The sequence below is a fragment of the Xiphias gladius genome, chromosome 8 (genome assembly GCF_016859285.1).
Source record: "Xiphias gladius isolate SHS-SW01 ecotype Sanya breed wild chromosome 8, ASM1685928v1, whole genome shotgun sequence".
NCBI classification, from domain to species: Eukaryota; Metazoa; Chordata; class Actinopteri; order Istiophoriformes; family Xiphiidae; genus Xiphias; species Xiphias gladius.
In genome coordinates this window covers 1,202,422-1,218,129 of record NC_053407.1, presented here as the reverse complement: position 1 = coordinate 1,218,129, position 15,708 = coordinate 1,202,422, and the positions used below count along the sequence as shown (strand labels likewise).

At 42.6% G+C, this 15,708-nt stretch overlaps 1 protein-coding gene and 1 non-coding gene across 3 annotated transcripts in view; one reads left to right on the top strand and one right to left on the bottom strand.

Moving 5' to 3' along the window:
• Positions 1-7,750, top strand: part of lrp5 (low density lipoprotein receptor-related protein 5) — a 67,681-nt gene extending 59,931 nt beyond the window's left edge. The window contains exons 23-30 of one of the 2 annotated variants that reach the window (XM_040132375.1): positions 579-788; positions 923-1,048; positions 1,624-1,860; positions 3,397-3,507; positions 3,639-3,878; positions 3,970-4,112; positions 4,295-4,392; positions 5,642-7,750. In XM_040132375.1, coding sequence (XP_039988309.1) covers positions 579-788; positions 923-1,048; positions 1,624-1,860; positions 3,397-3,507; positions 3,639-3,878; positions 3,970-4,112; positions 4,295-4,392; positions 5,642-5,966 — 1,490 coding nt within the window. In that variant the 3' untranslated portion in view covers positions 5,967-7,750. The remainder of the gene's footprint in view (positions 1-578; positions 789-922; positions 1,049-1,623; positions 1,861-3,396; positions 3,508-3,638; positions 3,879-3,969; positions 4,113-4,294; positions 4,393-5,641) is intronic. The other variant, XM_040132376.1, reaches the window with a different exon arrangement.
• Positions 7,751-10,014: 2,264 nt separating this feature from the next.
• trnap-ugg lies at positions 10,015-10,086 on the bottom strand. The gene has a single exon. It is a non-coding gene; the product is annotated as a tRNA-Pro (tRNA).
• Positions 10,087-15,708: the final 5,622 nt, after the last annotated feature.

The following is a 15,708-nucleotide window of genomic DNA, read 5'->3' as shown; positions in this document are numbered from 1 at the left end:
ATGTGCAAACAGAGCTTCCATGCCGTCTTGCTTGCTCTGAATTTATTTACGTTGGCTCATCCAACCACAGCAATTCCAACAAAAATTAATGTTCCAGTAGATAAAAGTCGTTCATTTTGTCGGTCGTAAAAAATAGGAAGAAGTGTTTTGGTTGCACTTAGCTCAACTTGGTCAAAGCATGCCAATAAAAATCATAAAATCTATATGACCTCTCAGTAAAATGGCAAGCAATGATGATGATGATATGGTGAACAGTATATTGATTTTGCATTAAGTTGTTTTAGGTATATATTTAAGTGTATTTTGGTATAATATTTAATCTCCAAATTTATAAGATGATTTCAAGTCAAATGAGTGTTTTTCCTAATTCGTGAGTTTATTTTGTCTCTAAGAGAAAATTCTAAGTTCGAGAAAATTGATGAATGACACAAATTCTATTACATCCTCATACATGCCACATGAGAGCAAATCAGGCCCATTGTCTCCATTTCAGAGGTTTTGCACCAGAGAGCGCTGACAAGTTTATTTTTAATATTTAAAATGCCCTGCTAAATTAAAGGGATCCTCATCTCTTCCAGGAGCCAATCGCATCGTCCTCCAGGATTCCAACATTCTCCAGCCAATGGGGCTGACCGTTCTGGGAGATCATCTGTACTGGATCGACCGGCAGCAGCAGATGATCGAGAGGGTGGACAAACTGACCGGAGACGGGCGCACGCGCATACAGGGACGGATATCATACCTGACCTCCATCCACGCCGTGGAAGAGATGGACCCACAGGAGTTTGGTATGGACCTCTGCCTCTCATATAAATATACTGAATAGCTCACTGCCGCAGGCTGCATCAATGGAGCTTTGTTGAGGTAGTGGTTATGCAGGAAAGCATGCGCCTTTTTAGTAATCACTGTTTCTTCTCTCCAGCATCCCACCCTTGTTCCCGTGACAACGGAGGTTGCTCTCATATCTGCATTGCTAAGGGTGATGGTACACCTCGCTGCTCCTGTCCCATGCACCTGGTGTTACTGCAGGACCTGCTGCGCTGTGGAGGTGAAAAACAAACTACACCATTATGATTCGAATCATGGTGCAGTCACTCCCCATTCTTTTCTCTGTGGAACGGGGCGAGACACCATCGCTTCCGGTCGCAAATTGAGCCGCATCCTTCGCTTGGGTTCAGAGAGTTCAGTCTGATAGAACTTTGACGTGTGAAATCATGAGGCTCTCCAGTGTTCAGCCAGCTTGGGGGGGGGGGGGGACTGACCTCTCATTACTATTATTACTATTACTGAGTAATATTATTATTACTCCATTACTATTATACCAAAATAAGACAAGCAGCAGGGAAGAAGGGAAGCTAATTGTCTGTATTGAGTGCAAGGACAGTAAACTGATAAAAAAAAAAAAAAAAAAAAAACTATATAATTTGTGGACTGCTGTTGTTAGCATGCTAGTTCCCGCATTTTATGTTTACAACTGACATTGAAGGCTCTCATCTCTGTGGTCTCCTGATATTCAGCGTTCAATCCTTTCATCTACATTTAATGTTACATGTCTCACTGCTCCTCCCCCTTTGTCCTTTTCTCCACCACATGAGCATATGTTGCCTCCTCTGTCTCTCCCAGAGCCTCCCACCTGCTCCACAGAGCAGTTCACCTGCTCCACAGGGGAGATCGACTGTATTCCCATGGCCTGGCGTTGTGATGGCTTCTCTGAATGTGAAGACGGCAGTGATGAGGAGAACTGCCCTGTCTGCTCAGCCTTCCAGTTCCAGTGCGATAAGGGAGGCTGCATTGATGCTCAAAGGCGCTGCAATGGTGAACCTGACTGTGCTGATAACTCTGATGAGCAGGACTGTGAAAGTACGTTTGCACTTGGACTCACTGAAACAGTGAATATCAGCTCAGTTGACATTCAGCAGAGAGTAAAATTAACTTGAAGTCACGCTGTACTTTCTGATTCGTCTGAGACACAATTCCCCCTTATGTGCAACTTGTTTCCCTCAGCTTTATCAATACAAGTACATTACATACATATTGTTCCCCTGTTGTTAAATGTAAGCCCTACTTTTTATGAATCGTTGGGGGTGAGCACTATTCCTGCAAACTTAATACAACAGCAGATATTTCATAAACTGTACAAAGTTTTGTTTAATATAACACCTTCAGCAACCTTTAAGTGTATTTCACTCACTCATACAGTAGGTCTTCTTCACCTGTGACATTTCAACATGTCAGAGTCGCAAAAGCACAGCTATAAATAGTCAAACGAAGGATGACTGAGTTCCAGTCATCTGCTTCAGTTTCAGGGTCAAGAAAGGAGCCCTCATTAATGTCACTAGTAACACCTGTGTTTCCTGCTTTGAGAGATGGAAATTTCTGCCGTGAAAAAGTCCTATAACAAGTTGATTCTACAGAATTGTTTTGATTTTCTTTTATCTAGTGGAATAAATGCATGGCCAGTGGTGGAAGGTAACTACATTACATTACATTTACTCGGTGTGCGAAATAAAGGGGGCCTCGGGTGGGTAATTAAAACCATGGTCTCCGATTTTGTGGGGGCCTAAAACATTTTTTTTTTTTAATCTACATTGTAAAAATAATTTTCACGCTTAAATATTTAAAGTTGAGGGGCAGCACAGAAAACTCAACTGACTGTGGTGGCTGATTTAGCCTACGCTGGTGCTGCAGCAGCTCGCGTGGTACCAGCGCCGGTCATAATTTTGCAGACTGTTATTACAGGTGAAATAATACATTTTGAACTCTGCAACATTTTCACACATTTTAATATGTTAAAACTTTTTAATTACACCTTTTATTTTTTCACTGCGTACGGGCCTAAACAGACATATAAGATCTTTTTCTTTCCCTCCGCGGGATTTACACCCATATCTCGCAGATTGCACTTACTGTAATGTACCTAAGCACAATTTTGACGTACATTAAAGGCAAATTAAATGTGTTTTAAATTGAATGTCTGCACTTTATGCTCTTTTACTACTCCACTACATTTATCTGACAGGTATAGTTAGGAGTTACTAAAGCGCAAAAACCTAGGATGAACATATAAAATACAACACGTTGAAATACTGCTTGCATGCTAATTCATATAATTAATCCAATATATTATGAGCCAGTCTAGTTGGCTTCTTTTACTTTTGACATTTTAACGACAGTTTGCTGATAATCGTGCTCTTGTAATGGAGTGTTGTACTTAGACGATCTGAATGCTTCTTCCACCACTGGGTATAATGGATAACTAATGGATAATGGATGTTGATCAAATTTAACTGGAGTCTTTTCTTCTAACATGCTGCCACACAAGATGTTATCATTAGTAAGACACTGACAGGGATCTCCATCTCTTTGCATCATCCTCCGTTCCCTCCTCTGCTCCAGCTATCTGCCCTCCTAACCAGTTCCGCTGTGGTGACAACCAGTGTATCACTAAGAAACAACAGTGTGACAATTACTCTGACTGTCCCGACGGATCAGATGAGCTTGCCTGTGGTAAAAACAATGAAATACTCATACAACATATATTGTAAGCACATGTGCATTGTTTCTGGTTAAGTACTTCTTCTTTAATGTCTCCTAAACGGACTCTGCATCTTTCTTTTCTTTTTCTTTTCCATGTGTAGAGTATGTGTCTCCTCCCTCCAGTGGCATCCCCAACACTGGGCCCAACACCATCGGTCCAGTCATTGCCATCATTCTGCTTGTTTTTGTGATCGGGGGAGCTTATTTTGTCTGCCAGCGTGTGGTTTGTCGGCGCTACAAGGGCCCCAGTGGGACTTTTCCTCACGAGTACATCAGTGGTACGCCACATGTGCCCCTCAACTTCATTGCCCCGAGTAGCTCCCAGCATGGCACCTTCCAAGGTAAGATCAGACACACTGCAGGCCCTGGTGCTATACTTACCACATTACTCATATGTTACGGCATTAGTATAATGTGAATTGCTGTGTGCAGGTATTTCCTGTGGGAAGTCCATGATGAGTTCAGTCAGCCTGATGGGCAGCAGCAGCAGTGGGGCTCCTCTCTATGACAGGAACCATGTGACTGGAGCCTCATCCAGCAGCTCATCATCTACAAAGGGAGCCTTCTACCCTCAGGTCCACACACACACACACACACACACACACACACACACACACACACACACACACACACACACACACACACACACACACACACACACACACACACACACACACGCACACACACACTGTCTTTTTGCACGCTGTCTGCTGTGGTCTCTCCACAGTCAAATAACGCACATATATTTTGTTTGTAGATCTTGAACCCTCCTCCATCCCCGGCTACTGACCGCTCTCTCTACAACACAGAAATCTTCTACTCCTCAAACAGTCCATCCACCACAAGATCTTACAGGTAACACACACTCTCACAGTCTTGCTAGGGCCTGCTTCATATGCACCATATCCATCTCATTAGCAAATGTATGACAAAGATGCAGCCGGATCAAGGGTTGGCTCCATTATTAGTTTACTGCAGGGCTTTCTTATTTTTATTTCTTATTTACCTCTTATTGAGATCATTAGGATGGAATGGTTGCAGGTGAACACAGCTATAGTTGAAGTATCTTTCTGATAAATATACTAGATTCACTAAAGGTGAATTTCCTGGCCAGTCACCCTCTCTGCTTATCACCTTTCTCCATAGAAATGTGCAGCAAAACCACCAGGACTAAGCTAATAATAAGAAATACCACTTAAGCACAAGTTACAAAAAATCCACGTTATTAACCATTTTAGGATAAAAATGCTATCCTGTATTTTCATATTTTCAAAAGGTCCCATGAAAAGGTCAAAGACCTACTAGAGACAAAAAAACAACGTGTTAGTTTGTCTCTCAATACTTTTTGACTTCCTTACTCTGTCTCACTGGTTCTGACTGAAAATGTAAATCTTTAAAAACACTACACAAATATTTAATTTTTTTTTTTTTTTTTTTTAAAGGCTCAGTGATTTTCTTAAACATTAGATCAGTGTAGTTTCAACAAACGTTACTCAAACAGGAGGAAATGGTGCATTTGTTGACTCACACATTGGTGAGTCACACTGTTGCACTGGGTGACATGATTTTTATTATCATTATCACACACACTGTCCTTCTGCACCAAATACTCACTAGAGCGCCAAATGTGGATTAATCCACCTCTGAAATAGTCCCCAAACAAATGCACCATTTCCGCCTGTTTGAGTAACGATACACACACAAGTGTACGCAGATTCAGTGTTGGTTTGGCTTTGTCAGTGGTTTTTTTTTTTTTTGATGATCAAAAATACAGAATATCACCAGTCTTATCATTTAAACCCACAGTTTGTAATCCAACAGACAGTTTGATGCTATTAGTCTGAAAGTTAGGCAGATCATTGGATAAAGGATGGCTTCTAACTATCATACTTATAGAGGCTTGGCTTTATAAAGTGTGTTATATATAAATACCCAAAAGTCAAAAATAAAAAAAGACCATTTTGAATAAAATCATATGCAGGTTTCTAATTCTTGAATTGCAGCATTTCAGTTAGTGTTGATGGGAGTACAAATAAAGATTACATTTAACAGAGGTGAAACCTGAACCCTGAACTAAACTAACTCTGTGTCTCCTCCCCATCAGACCCTACCACCCGGTCCGTGGCGCTGCCCCACCTACTACACCCTGCAGCACCGATGTTTGCGACAGTGACTACACCCCCCACCACCTGCCGGCTGGGCTGGCGTCGTCCGCGGGCCGCTGGAAGGCGGCGGGCCATGGCAGCCACGGCAAACACAACAAGTACTACATGGACCTTAACTCGGACTCGGACCCATACCCTCCGCCCCCCACTCCCCGCTCCCAGTACCTGTCAGCTGAGGAGAGCTGCCCCCCGTCCCCCTCCACCGAGCGCTCCTACTTCCACCTGTGCCCCCCTCCTCCCTCACCCTGCACCGACTCCTCGTGACCCTCCAACAGCCCGAGAGCCCTGTGAGGAAGGAAAGGACAAAGTATGCTTGCCTCACCCAGAACTGGCCTTGTCTGGCCCACTTTACCAGGGAAAGAACTCCTATGCCAACTTCCAGCCCTGACCGGCTCACACATGCTGCTTTCTATCAGTTGGTCATGCTCAAGTGCCTTGTTCAAGGTTCCTATGTCCCACATTGGTCATTTCATCATTCCAGTCGTCCTGGAGCTTTCAGGGTGACCCATCATCTGATCAGGTCTATTTCTGTCCTCCATGTGTCCTGCTCTAACATTCACTTACGTGTGGCAGGTTGAAGGTTTGAGGCCCCTCCTGCATATCTGCCGGACACAAAAAGAGATGATGAGTGAGTACAGCCAGCAGCTCCCTCTTTAATTTTCATTCCATCAGAAGAAGAAAACTTCCTTTGCTGGGCCAATTCTTGATCGGAAAATTTTGAGACTTCCATCTGTCCAAAAATGAGCCTAGCCCCTGGCCTCCCCTCAACTCACTGACTGAGAGAGTCACCAGTATGGACTGGGGTTGTGTGAAAACCACGAGTCTAGTGCCACAAGTTATTCGTTAATTCACTGAAGCTAAGGCATGGAAGGCATGCCCCCCTCCCTCCTAGCATCCTGCCATTTGTCTCGTCCTTCCTCACAGCGTCCTTGTTGGCAGACCAGCGGCAGGACTGTATATAGTGTTAAAATAATATGGACAAAAATAGATCAGAGAGGAATTATTTTACTATTTTATTCACGCTGGCTGATCCACCGCTCCACAGAAAACAAAGGACAGATAGATGATCGGATGTGTGCATGAGTGATTGAGGGAATGATGAATGACTGGACAGCTGTGTGCATGAGCGTATGTGAATGTTTTGCTTGTTGCAGGAAATTAGATACATTTATAGATGATGACTGAATGAATGTGTAGAATTATGAATGAATGAGTGGATGGATGGAACAGGGCCAAGATCAAAGTGTGAAATCTTTTGTACATTATTTTGAAATTGTGTCCCTCACATTTCAAATTGGGAATTATTTGTAGTTGACCATGGGGCCTTTTTAAGTGGTAGAGCTTACACCAATAGACTAAGAGACAAGGACAAATCTGCCAACAGTCCCTTCTTTCTCCCATGAAGTCACTACGTGACACCAATATACCAAATGAATATCAACATGTAAAGCTATTGTACATATGTGTAATGAAGTCAATGAATGAGTTGTGACAAGAGGATGCTTTTCTTTGTGAATCGGAACCTCTTCCATCACTGTTTCTTTACTGTCATCATCCCGTTTACCAAAAGTATGTTTGCTGCTATTGTGTACAAACTATATCCATTACTATGACATATAATTACACAGAAAGCCCAAAATTACCACTCTCATACTGACAGTAGATCATGAAGCTATTTACAATTAATAACAAATTATTCTTATAGCGACCTCTGTTATTTGTATTTCTGTTTGTGTGTAGATTATTATGTATGTTTCTATGTTGGTGACCATGTTTGGTTTGAAGGAGTCTTTTTGGAAATTGAAAAGTGAAAGCTTGAAAGAGTTCCAGCTGAGACATTTTACACTGAGTGGTTCAAGAAAAAGGTTTCAGTATGCCTCAGATAAATCTGCCTCGATCTTTCTCCAAGAACTCAGTGTCTTTTGCGTGTTTTTGGAGTTTTGAATCACACGAGGCAAGAAGTACAAACACCGCCTGCTTTTACACCTCCACACACCTGGCCAATCACTGCGTAAAGTGACTCTGTTGGACAGTTGGTTGGAAGCATCCTACTGTAGCTGACCTCCAGTATAATGCACCTGACTAGTGAATCCTGTTGTGACTGCTGTGGAGTTTGAATGCTTTCCTACATTAAAGATCCTGCAGAAACCTTGAGACTGCAAAACTAAGTCAAAGGTTTGACTCACACCATTAATACTTTTTGCCCTGCCTGTGATCCTGGCTTCATTTTGCAAGATGTGTTTTTCTGGATAGTCACAGCCCCCAGAGGTTGAATCCCAGGGACTTTTCCGATCCCCCAACCTTTGCTCTTCGGATACTCGTATCTCATAATCTTAATAGATGACCAAGAGGCAACTTCATGCTCCTAAGAAAATTAACACTTGTGATTTTAAAGAGCAAGTGGCCCAGATCAGAGTGATTGTCATTTTGCTTTGTACTGCAGGGACACTACAAGTACAAGGCAAAATTTATTTGATTTTCTCCAGAAAAAATAAAAAGCTACAACTGTGGCTGCAATAAAAAGTATAGACTGGGACCTGAATCACTTCACAGTATAATAAAGTCATTGTACATATTACTCAGTAACTCCCAGTCGTTTTAGTGTTAAGTTAATCATTACAATCTTACCTCTTTGGAGAAATTTTACATTTTTGGTCCCACTACCATTAAGGCTTTAAGAATATCAAAATCATCAGCATCTTTTTTGTTCTGTCCAATCCTTCTGTATCGTGGGGTGTACCGAACATTGTAGCCCGTAGGGAGCGCTATTGAGGCTTTAGGTCTTTTTTTGGTTGTTGTTGTTGGTCTCATCATATACTGTCCTGGTCAAGCTTTGGGCTTTGGATGTTGTTATGTTCAGCCTGCTATCAGTCCAGCACTTAATATCAACACTGGACCTAGCAACAAAAAGTGAGAAGACATATTTTATGCACTTTCAGAAAGAAAAGAGCATAATGCTATTATTTCGCAGTAAATAATTGGGTGTTTTTGAAGAAGGAGGAGAATGTTTTGGCTTTTTACCTGGGCTGTGGAGTTAATACTGCATAAATCAATGTTAAGTCACGCTCACAAAAGTTGGAAAACGGTTTTAGGGTCAGAGAGAGCCCATGACCAGACATGACATATCACCTTCTAGAACAACAAAGGAGAACACAGCAACTTCCTTTACGCTGGCCCTTCTACCAATGTGTATTACAGTAATGTGTGCGCTGACAGGAACATCTTATATCATTTTATTAGTACAGTGCCAGCAAAGCATAAAGACAGAAGGCAAACTGTTGTCTGTTAGTGTGTTCCAATCCTCCAAGCACCACGCGGATTTGAATGAGTGTGCCTCTTCCAGATCAGTCAGTGTTTGCCACTGTGTCATAAACTATACCAGCACTTCTGGAGGTGCGGTTGTCTTGTAAATCCGCCTCCCGTCAGGTGATATCACAGCTGATGTCTGGTGACCGGCGGCCCGATGGATTTCCAGATAACAAAGCTGAAGTAGCATCTATCTGTGTCAGTGGGAACTCTGAGCAGCACAGCTCATTTTCATTAAGGGCTGAAGGCCCCGCCCCAAACCACTGTGTCAGTAAAATTCCTTAAAACCCTGTATTTGTTGTCTCAGCTAAAAATGCTTTGTGTAATTTACACTTGTGACAATTTTTGTATCAAAAGCATTTTTATATAATAAAGGTTCTATTTTAAGGAAAGTTGTGTCTGTGTTAGCTGTGAGCTGAAGGTCAGTGAATGCTGAGGCTTCCTTTACAAATCAGTACATTAATTAGCTGAGCTCTAACAGTAACAGTTATGGTATCATCAGTAATCGCAGTAGAACGAGATCTAGTTGCAGTATTTTGACTACGTGTCAGTGGTAAGTAACAGCGTTTGCAGCAATAGCCTTACAGCAGACATTACAACTTGTCATTGTAGGAAAAACACAGAGGGAACTAATAACATGAATGATGGTAAACCACCATGCACAAGTACCTGAACTGGCAGTCCTGAATGGAATGAAGCTGTGATTCGTTTTACAGATTACACCTGTGCCTTTCCTGCTACAGCATGGCAACATGGCCTCTGGCAGTAGCTCTACAGCTGTAGGTTGTTCCCTGGAGTAGCTGCAGCAGCAGTAGTTATTGAATAAATAATAAATTATTTGATGATTATTAAATACAGACACAATATGTAAGGTCACTATGAAAGGCAACAATAATGCAGAATGAGTAAGAAAAAAAAAGGAAAGCCCTCGGACAAAGTTGATTCATACAGTGTGAATGTGAGAACACTTCATCTGAAAACGCAGGAGTAGACAACAAAATTTTCTGGGCTCGTCCGGGATTTGAACCCGGGACCTCTCGCACCCAAAGCGAGAATCATACCCCTAGACCAACGAGCCACCGTACTTGACTCAAGTTATATACGGTATTTAAAGCTCATATCCCCGTCTGTTATTGTTTGCGGCGTTGTGTCGACATCTACTGGAGCAACAAGGTAATCGCGCTGTGATGGAGTTCAACTTGTGTGGAACATCCGTTATCTATCATCTGGACAGAGGCTGTAACCTACAGTAGATTTTTACTTAACCAAAGGAGAAATGACGAGAATCCACTAGACCTGAGGCCCTACTTTATTACTGACATTTTTCAGTAAGGGTCCGGTAGCCAAAGAAACGTTTTTACTGTTACTACAGTTGTTTGGGTTTTTTTGTATTACAAATCTCTCAAACACTATAAACTTATACATTTAGAAGTTATAATTTATTTGGTTGTAGTTTCAGCATTTCATAGTGTCTACTTCTAGAAGGGACTTCAGGTTGGAGCGGTGTGAGGCACACTTCACACACCAGCCCATGTCTCTAGGGGCCCTTTGCCAGAGGGCCACAGTTATTTTAGCAGGGATGATCACAGACACTGTGGTGTGGTAAGGGGGGCTTTGGTTTTCAGGCCTGGAATACATAACATTGGCTGCCTCGTCTAGGTGTGAAAGTGTTTGCTTGGTGTCACTCAGACAGACATAATTGCTCCTAATGGCCTCACTCAGACGAGGAGAAAGAGGAGTGTTTTCTGGTCGTTCTCGGGCTGCATCACTCACCCATTTTAAAACAGCGATTCCACTGATATATCTCTGCATCAGTTTCATAACTTAATGTCATGAGACTGTTTTATAAAAATCCAACACTGAGTGACAGGTCATTAAGTTGGAACTCTCCTTTAATTCCTGTTAGCTCACATGCTGTATGTAAAGACCTCTGCTGGATTTTCACTTATTCAAACACGCAGTTGGCCTGGATTAGAATATAGGTAGAGAGAACTGGTCACACTGCAACTGGACATCGGCTCTGTCACCGTTTTTTCTGGTTTATTAAACCAATTGTGTTGTCTTTGTGCAGAAGAGATGAAGACGAAGATAAAATGTTAAAACTTTTACCCAAAAGTGGCCAGGATGCTGAGACCAACATGTTAACTGGCCATCAGATTAAGGTAAAGGGGGTGCAGGTCTGACAGGGGCTTTAGAAAGTATTGAGAGACTAACACAGCGTTTGTTTTGATCTTCTCATGGGATTTTTTTTTTACAATGGAAAAAACAACAAAAACAACAGCCTTATCCTTTAAGAGAAGATAGGACAGTAGCAGCACACAGTGTAACCAAGCAGGAGGACTTCTAAAGGTAGGGGCCGAGAAATGAAAATGCCCTGAAGCTACAACCACTTTTTTAGTGAATTCTGGAAATGGATAAGTAAACCAGAAAGAAGAGAAAGTAAAAAAGTGTACGGGTGCATAAAGTGAAATATGGTCCAAGGCGTAACCAGGTACTAGCCCACATAGTGCAGACTGAAAGAAACAACTTTGGCATCCATCCATCCATCCATCCATCCATGACTGCCTACTTTTGACGACATTCATCCTCAGGATTCCCGGCCAGAACGTCACAAAAAGGCCGTCACTGGCAAGATGGCAAGACTTAGTTCAAAGTAGTCTGAACAAATTCAGTTTTGAAAAAGTGACAGTCCAAGCTCTGAGCACAGTCGCTTGGCATGGCTGCAGACTCTCAAGTCTTTTAAGCTTTTGGTGAAATAATGACACCTACAGTAGCTGTCGCTGCACTGGACACACTGAGTTATGTTGACTCCAGGCGAAATTGTCAAACTATTAGAACACATCTGACTGTTAAAACCAGCAGTATTTCAGTGTAATTATAGCCCCTTGCACAGTGTACTGATTTCTGTTTGTTTGTTGTCATGATTCCACTGTGAGTCACATCCTGCACATGGCAGCTTTAAACTCCCCTAGGGCCACGCCAGGGCCTCACATGCTCCAAAATGGACGTGTTGCAAATGAGTGGAAACTTAGTGAAAATACCGTGCACTACACCACCTGCTGCTGTGGTGTAATGTTTTGTGTCGTGTCACTTATCTCAGGACAGTTTCGAGTCTCTGCAAGTTGGTCACATGAGTAAGCTGAACTGAAGCCGACGGCTGTCTGGTATGTAGTGAATCAAACTAAAAACTGAGGGTTTTGGTTGCTCTTTTGCTATTTGTAGTTGATGGCTATTATGTGCAAAAAAACTAAACAAAAAAAAAGACAGTGCCCTTCAAAAGATGCAATAGAATCTACAACCGATGCTCCAGAGTGTCACCGAAATAAAACACAACCTGAAGAATAAGCATGTAGATCGAATACTGCGCCGGCCTCTGAGAATGTAGCTGCCAAGGTCAGAATAAAATGATGAAGAAAACTTGTCCAGGTGAAGTGGGAAACGTTCCAGCGAAGCCTGTCCAGCTGGCAGACAGGTGCTGAGGGCTGAACAGAGGCAGGGGAGAGGTGGGGATCAGCACTACATCTTCTACTACTTTTTCTTTTTTCTCTCCCTTTCTTCTCTCCGTGTGCTTGCCGCTCTGTAATTACACCAGCTGCCTGGAACCTGTGGCTCTTTTTTTCTCTTTCTCTCTCTCTGCCTCCCCCTCTCTGTTTTATCTCCCTCTCTTCTCCCCACATTCTTTCAATGTTCCCTTTCCTCCCTCGTCGCTGTTCCTTTCCCCCCGAAATATGCCGCACCTGCCAAGTTACCACACCGATGGGCCTACGCAGAGTTAGATTGCAGCGTGGCTTGAATGTCACATCTTCAGTGTGGGCAGTGAGTTAACTCCATGTTTATCTGAGTCAATATTGGCTCCCAAAAACCTACCGAAGTCAAGTGGGGCTGTTTGTTTGGCTGAATAATGTTGTCGCCACCTTCTTTCTTTTCTTCCCAGATTTCTTCTCTACCCCGTCTTTTATTTGGCTGCTACACACATCCTTTTGTTTTGGCACATTTCACTATCTCTATTGATAACTGTAACTGACTGCAGTTACTTTAACATGGGAATACACTGGGGTCCAGTTGCTGCAGTGCTTCTCATGATCTACTGAAGATTTAGTAAAGATAGTAAAGATCACTGTTCTGGTGCCTCACAATATTTACTCGATGTACCCTTCAGGAAATGAGGGTGGACTGCACGTAAAACACACCTGAACACCAGCGCAGGTGCTTCGCATTAGGTGCTTCTTTGCCTCTGCATCAGCCTTTACAATTGGGGAGTGTACAACCCCAGTTCAGTGTTATGATAAGCAATAGAAGTAATGGCCAAATGACTGTTAATTTTTTTCCCCTTGATGTAGTATATATGATATCAGTTTTAACTCAGTTTCTGATGTTCCCCTAGTAAATTTGGATAAAGATTATTACTCTGGTTCTGGGTCCTATCCTGGTATAGATTATATTCAAGATATGACGTTTGCATGGAACTTGAGGAACATGGTCATTCAGCTCCCTATGTAATTCTAGCAGGATCTAGGTCTCCGAACATCTGCACTGGTGCAGGCACGTTTCTGACTTCTCGACATCCAGCAAATACAGCATATCATTTCTGCCTGGACTCTGCTCTGTTTACCACTCTGCTGCTTCTACATCTCGTCTTCAGGCATGGAAGACGAGAGCAGCAGTAAAATAGCTCCTCTGCATTATGATTATGTCATTTGAGCATGTAGAACAACTCTATATGATCATGAAATTTTGTGTTTCACTTCCAAACTGCTACATTACTCAAGCTAAGGATGCACATGTGACCATGACAGAAATCAGAAACCCGGTTTCTTAAAACCGGGAAAATGGCCGAAGAACTGGTCACATCAGTACATAAAACAGCAAACCTTTGCGGGGGAAATAAATTCATTCCAATGAAATCGTAGCAATCAGTGGGGATGAAGGAAATTTGATCAACTTTTATGTGTAGAGCTAGACTTGGGTGAACTTTGACCAGCAAATTGGTGCCGTTGACCAATATCAGGCCATCTTGAGAGTGCTGACTGTGGTGCTGAGTCCAGAATGGAGGAAGCTATCAGCGCTTGTTAACCTCCCCTTTCAGAGTACAAACTGCCCCACTACAGTGACATGGTTTGCAGACAGGAGCCCATGGCACACACACGTCTTTCAATAAACTGTGTGAACCTATTGTCCTGTTAGCGACTGAGCTAAAAAGTTTGCTAACTGAGAGTTAACTAACAATTAGCAAACAGTTAGCCAAGCTCATTAGCTCAGAGAGCCCCCCCCCCTCAATAACTCCAAATTGAATGAAATGATGTACAATCCTGAGTGCAAAATGCCAGGATGAGTAAACGGCCCAGGGCAGAGAAAAAGAGAAAGAAGCTTGGGAGGCTGTTGTGACTGACTTATACCTCGACAGATATTTGGCCAAGATCTGTGGATTAATTTTGCTTTACCAGTTACTGGTGTGACTGGGCCTTTACCCAGGTTTCTGAAAGCAGGATATAATGTTTACAGGTGTAAACACAGAACTGGAGTATCCCAAACACCAGTCATAAACTCTAGGTTATACGAGGGCACATCCCCGCACATTAAGGTACAGAGGAACTTTGGCAATTGACTTCGTAGGGATTGAATTAAATGCAGATTTCTAGAAACGTACAGGTAGATACACCTGTCAGTGGATTCCAGACGAGTGAGACTGGGCTGTAAGGGAGGGAGGAGGGCCTGACTTTTATCCAGTCAAAAAGGGAGGATAAAGGCAGATCACATGTTTCCCACAGAACTGGGACATATGGAGAGAACTATCTGAAACTCATCATTAGGGCTTTGGAAGGTCGATGGGACAGAGGGCTGCTGAAGTTTACATTACTCTCATGTTTCCCTTCTGAAGCACAGTAGTTAAGAGGACAATTTTATTTACAGACCACATGCTCAAGTTTCCGAATGAAATGTTTCAATGAGCTGGAGAAGCCGGACAAATATTTCAAATTCAGTTAAAAGTACATTTTCAACCATTATGCCATTTTCATGTAAGTACATACCACTCATAACCTCTCATATATAACAACTTAAAGAAAAAAGCCTGGATTACCAGAAACAAACTGAATGCAGATGCTTCCATATAGACTACGAGGGGTCACTGAATGGTTTGATGAGCATGAAAATGATGGGAATCCTTTGCTGTGGCCTTCGCAGTCACCAGATCACAACCCAGTTGAAGACCTGTGGGAGATTTTGGACCGACGTGTTGGACACATCCTCAAACACCACCATTAAAACACCTAATGAGGGAACATCTTTTGGAAGAACGGTGTTCGTCCCTCCAGTAGAGCTCCACACATGTGGAGAGTCCACTGCAGTACAAGGAGCGCTGAAGCTGTTCTGGAGGCTTTTGGAGGATCAATACCTTACTGACACACTTCGTATTGCGGTTTTACTTTCATTTGTTGAATCTGTAGCTGGTGGATCTAATGCTCTAAACTGCTGCTCCCAAATGAAATGTGCAGATAATGTCCACTCATATGTGAGCACTTGCTATCATATAACCAAAGTTTTTTTACTTAGCTCCCACTATGAATACTTAGCAAACTAAATCTGCTGAGGATGACCATGGGATGCAGTTGAAAGCTATTAAGTGGACCTTGAGTTGAGATCTTATTGTGAAACTTGGCAAGTCTAGGTTTTCCTGAGCTCTAGCCACATCATATAGCAA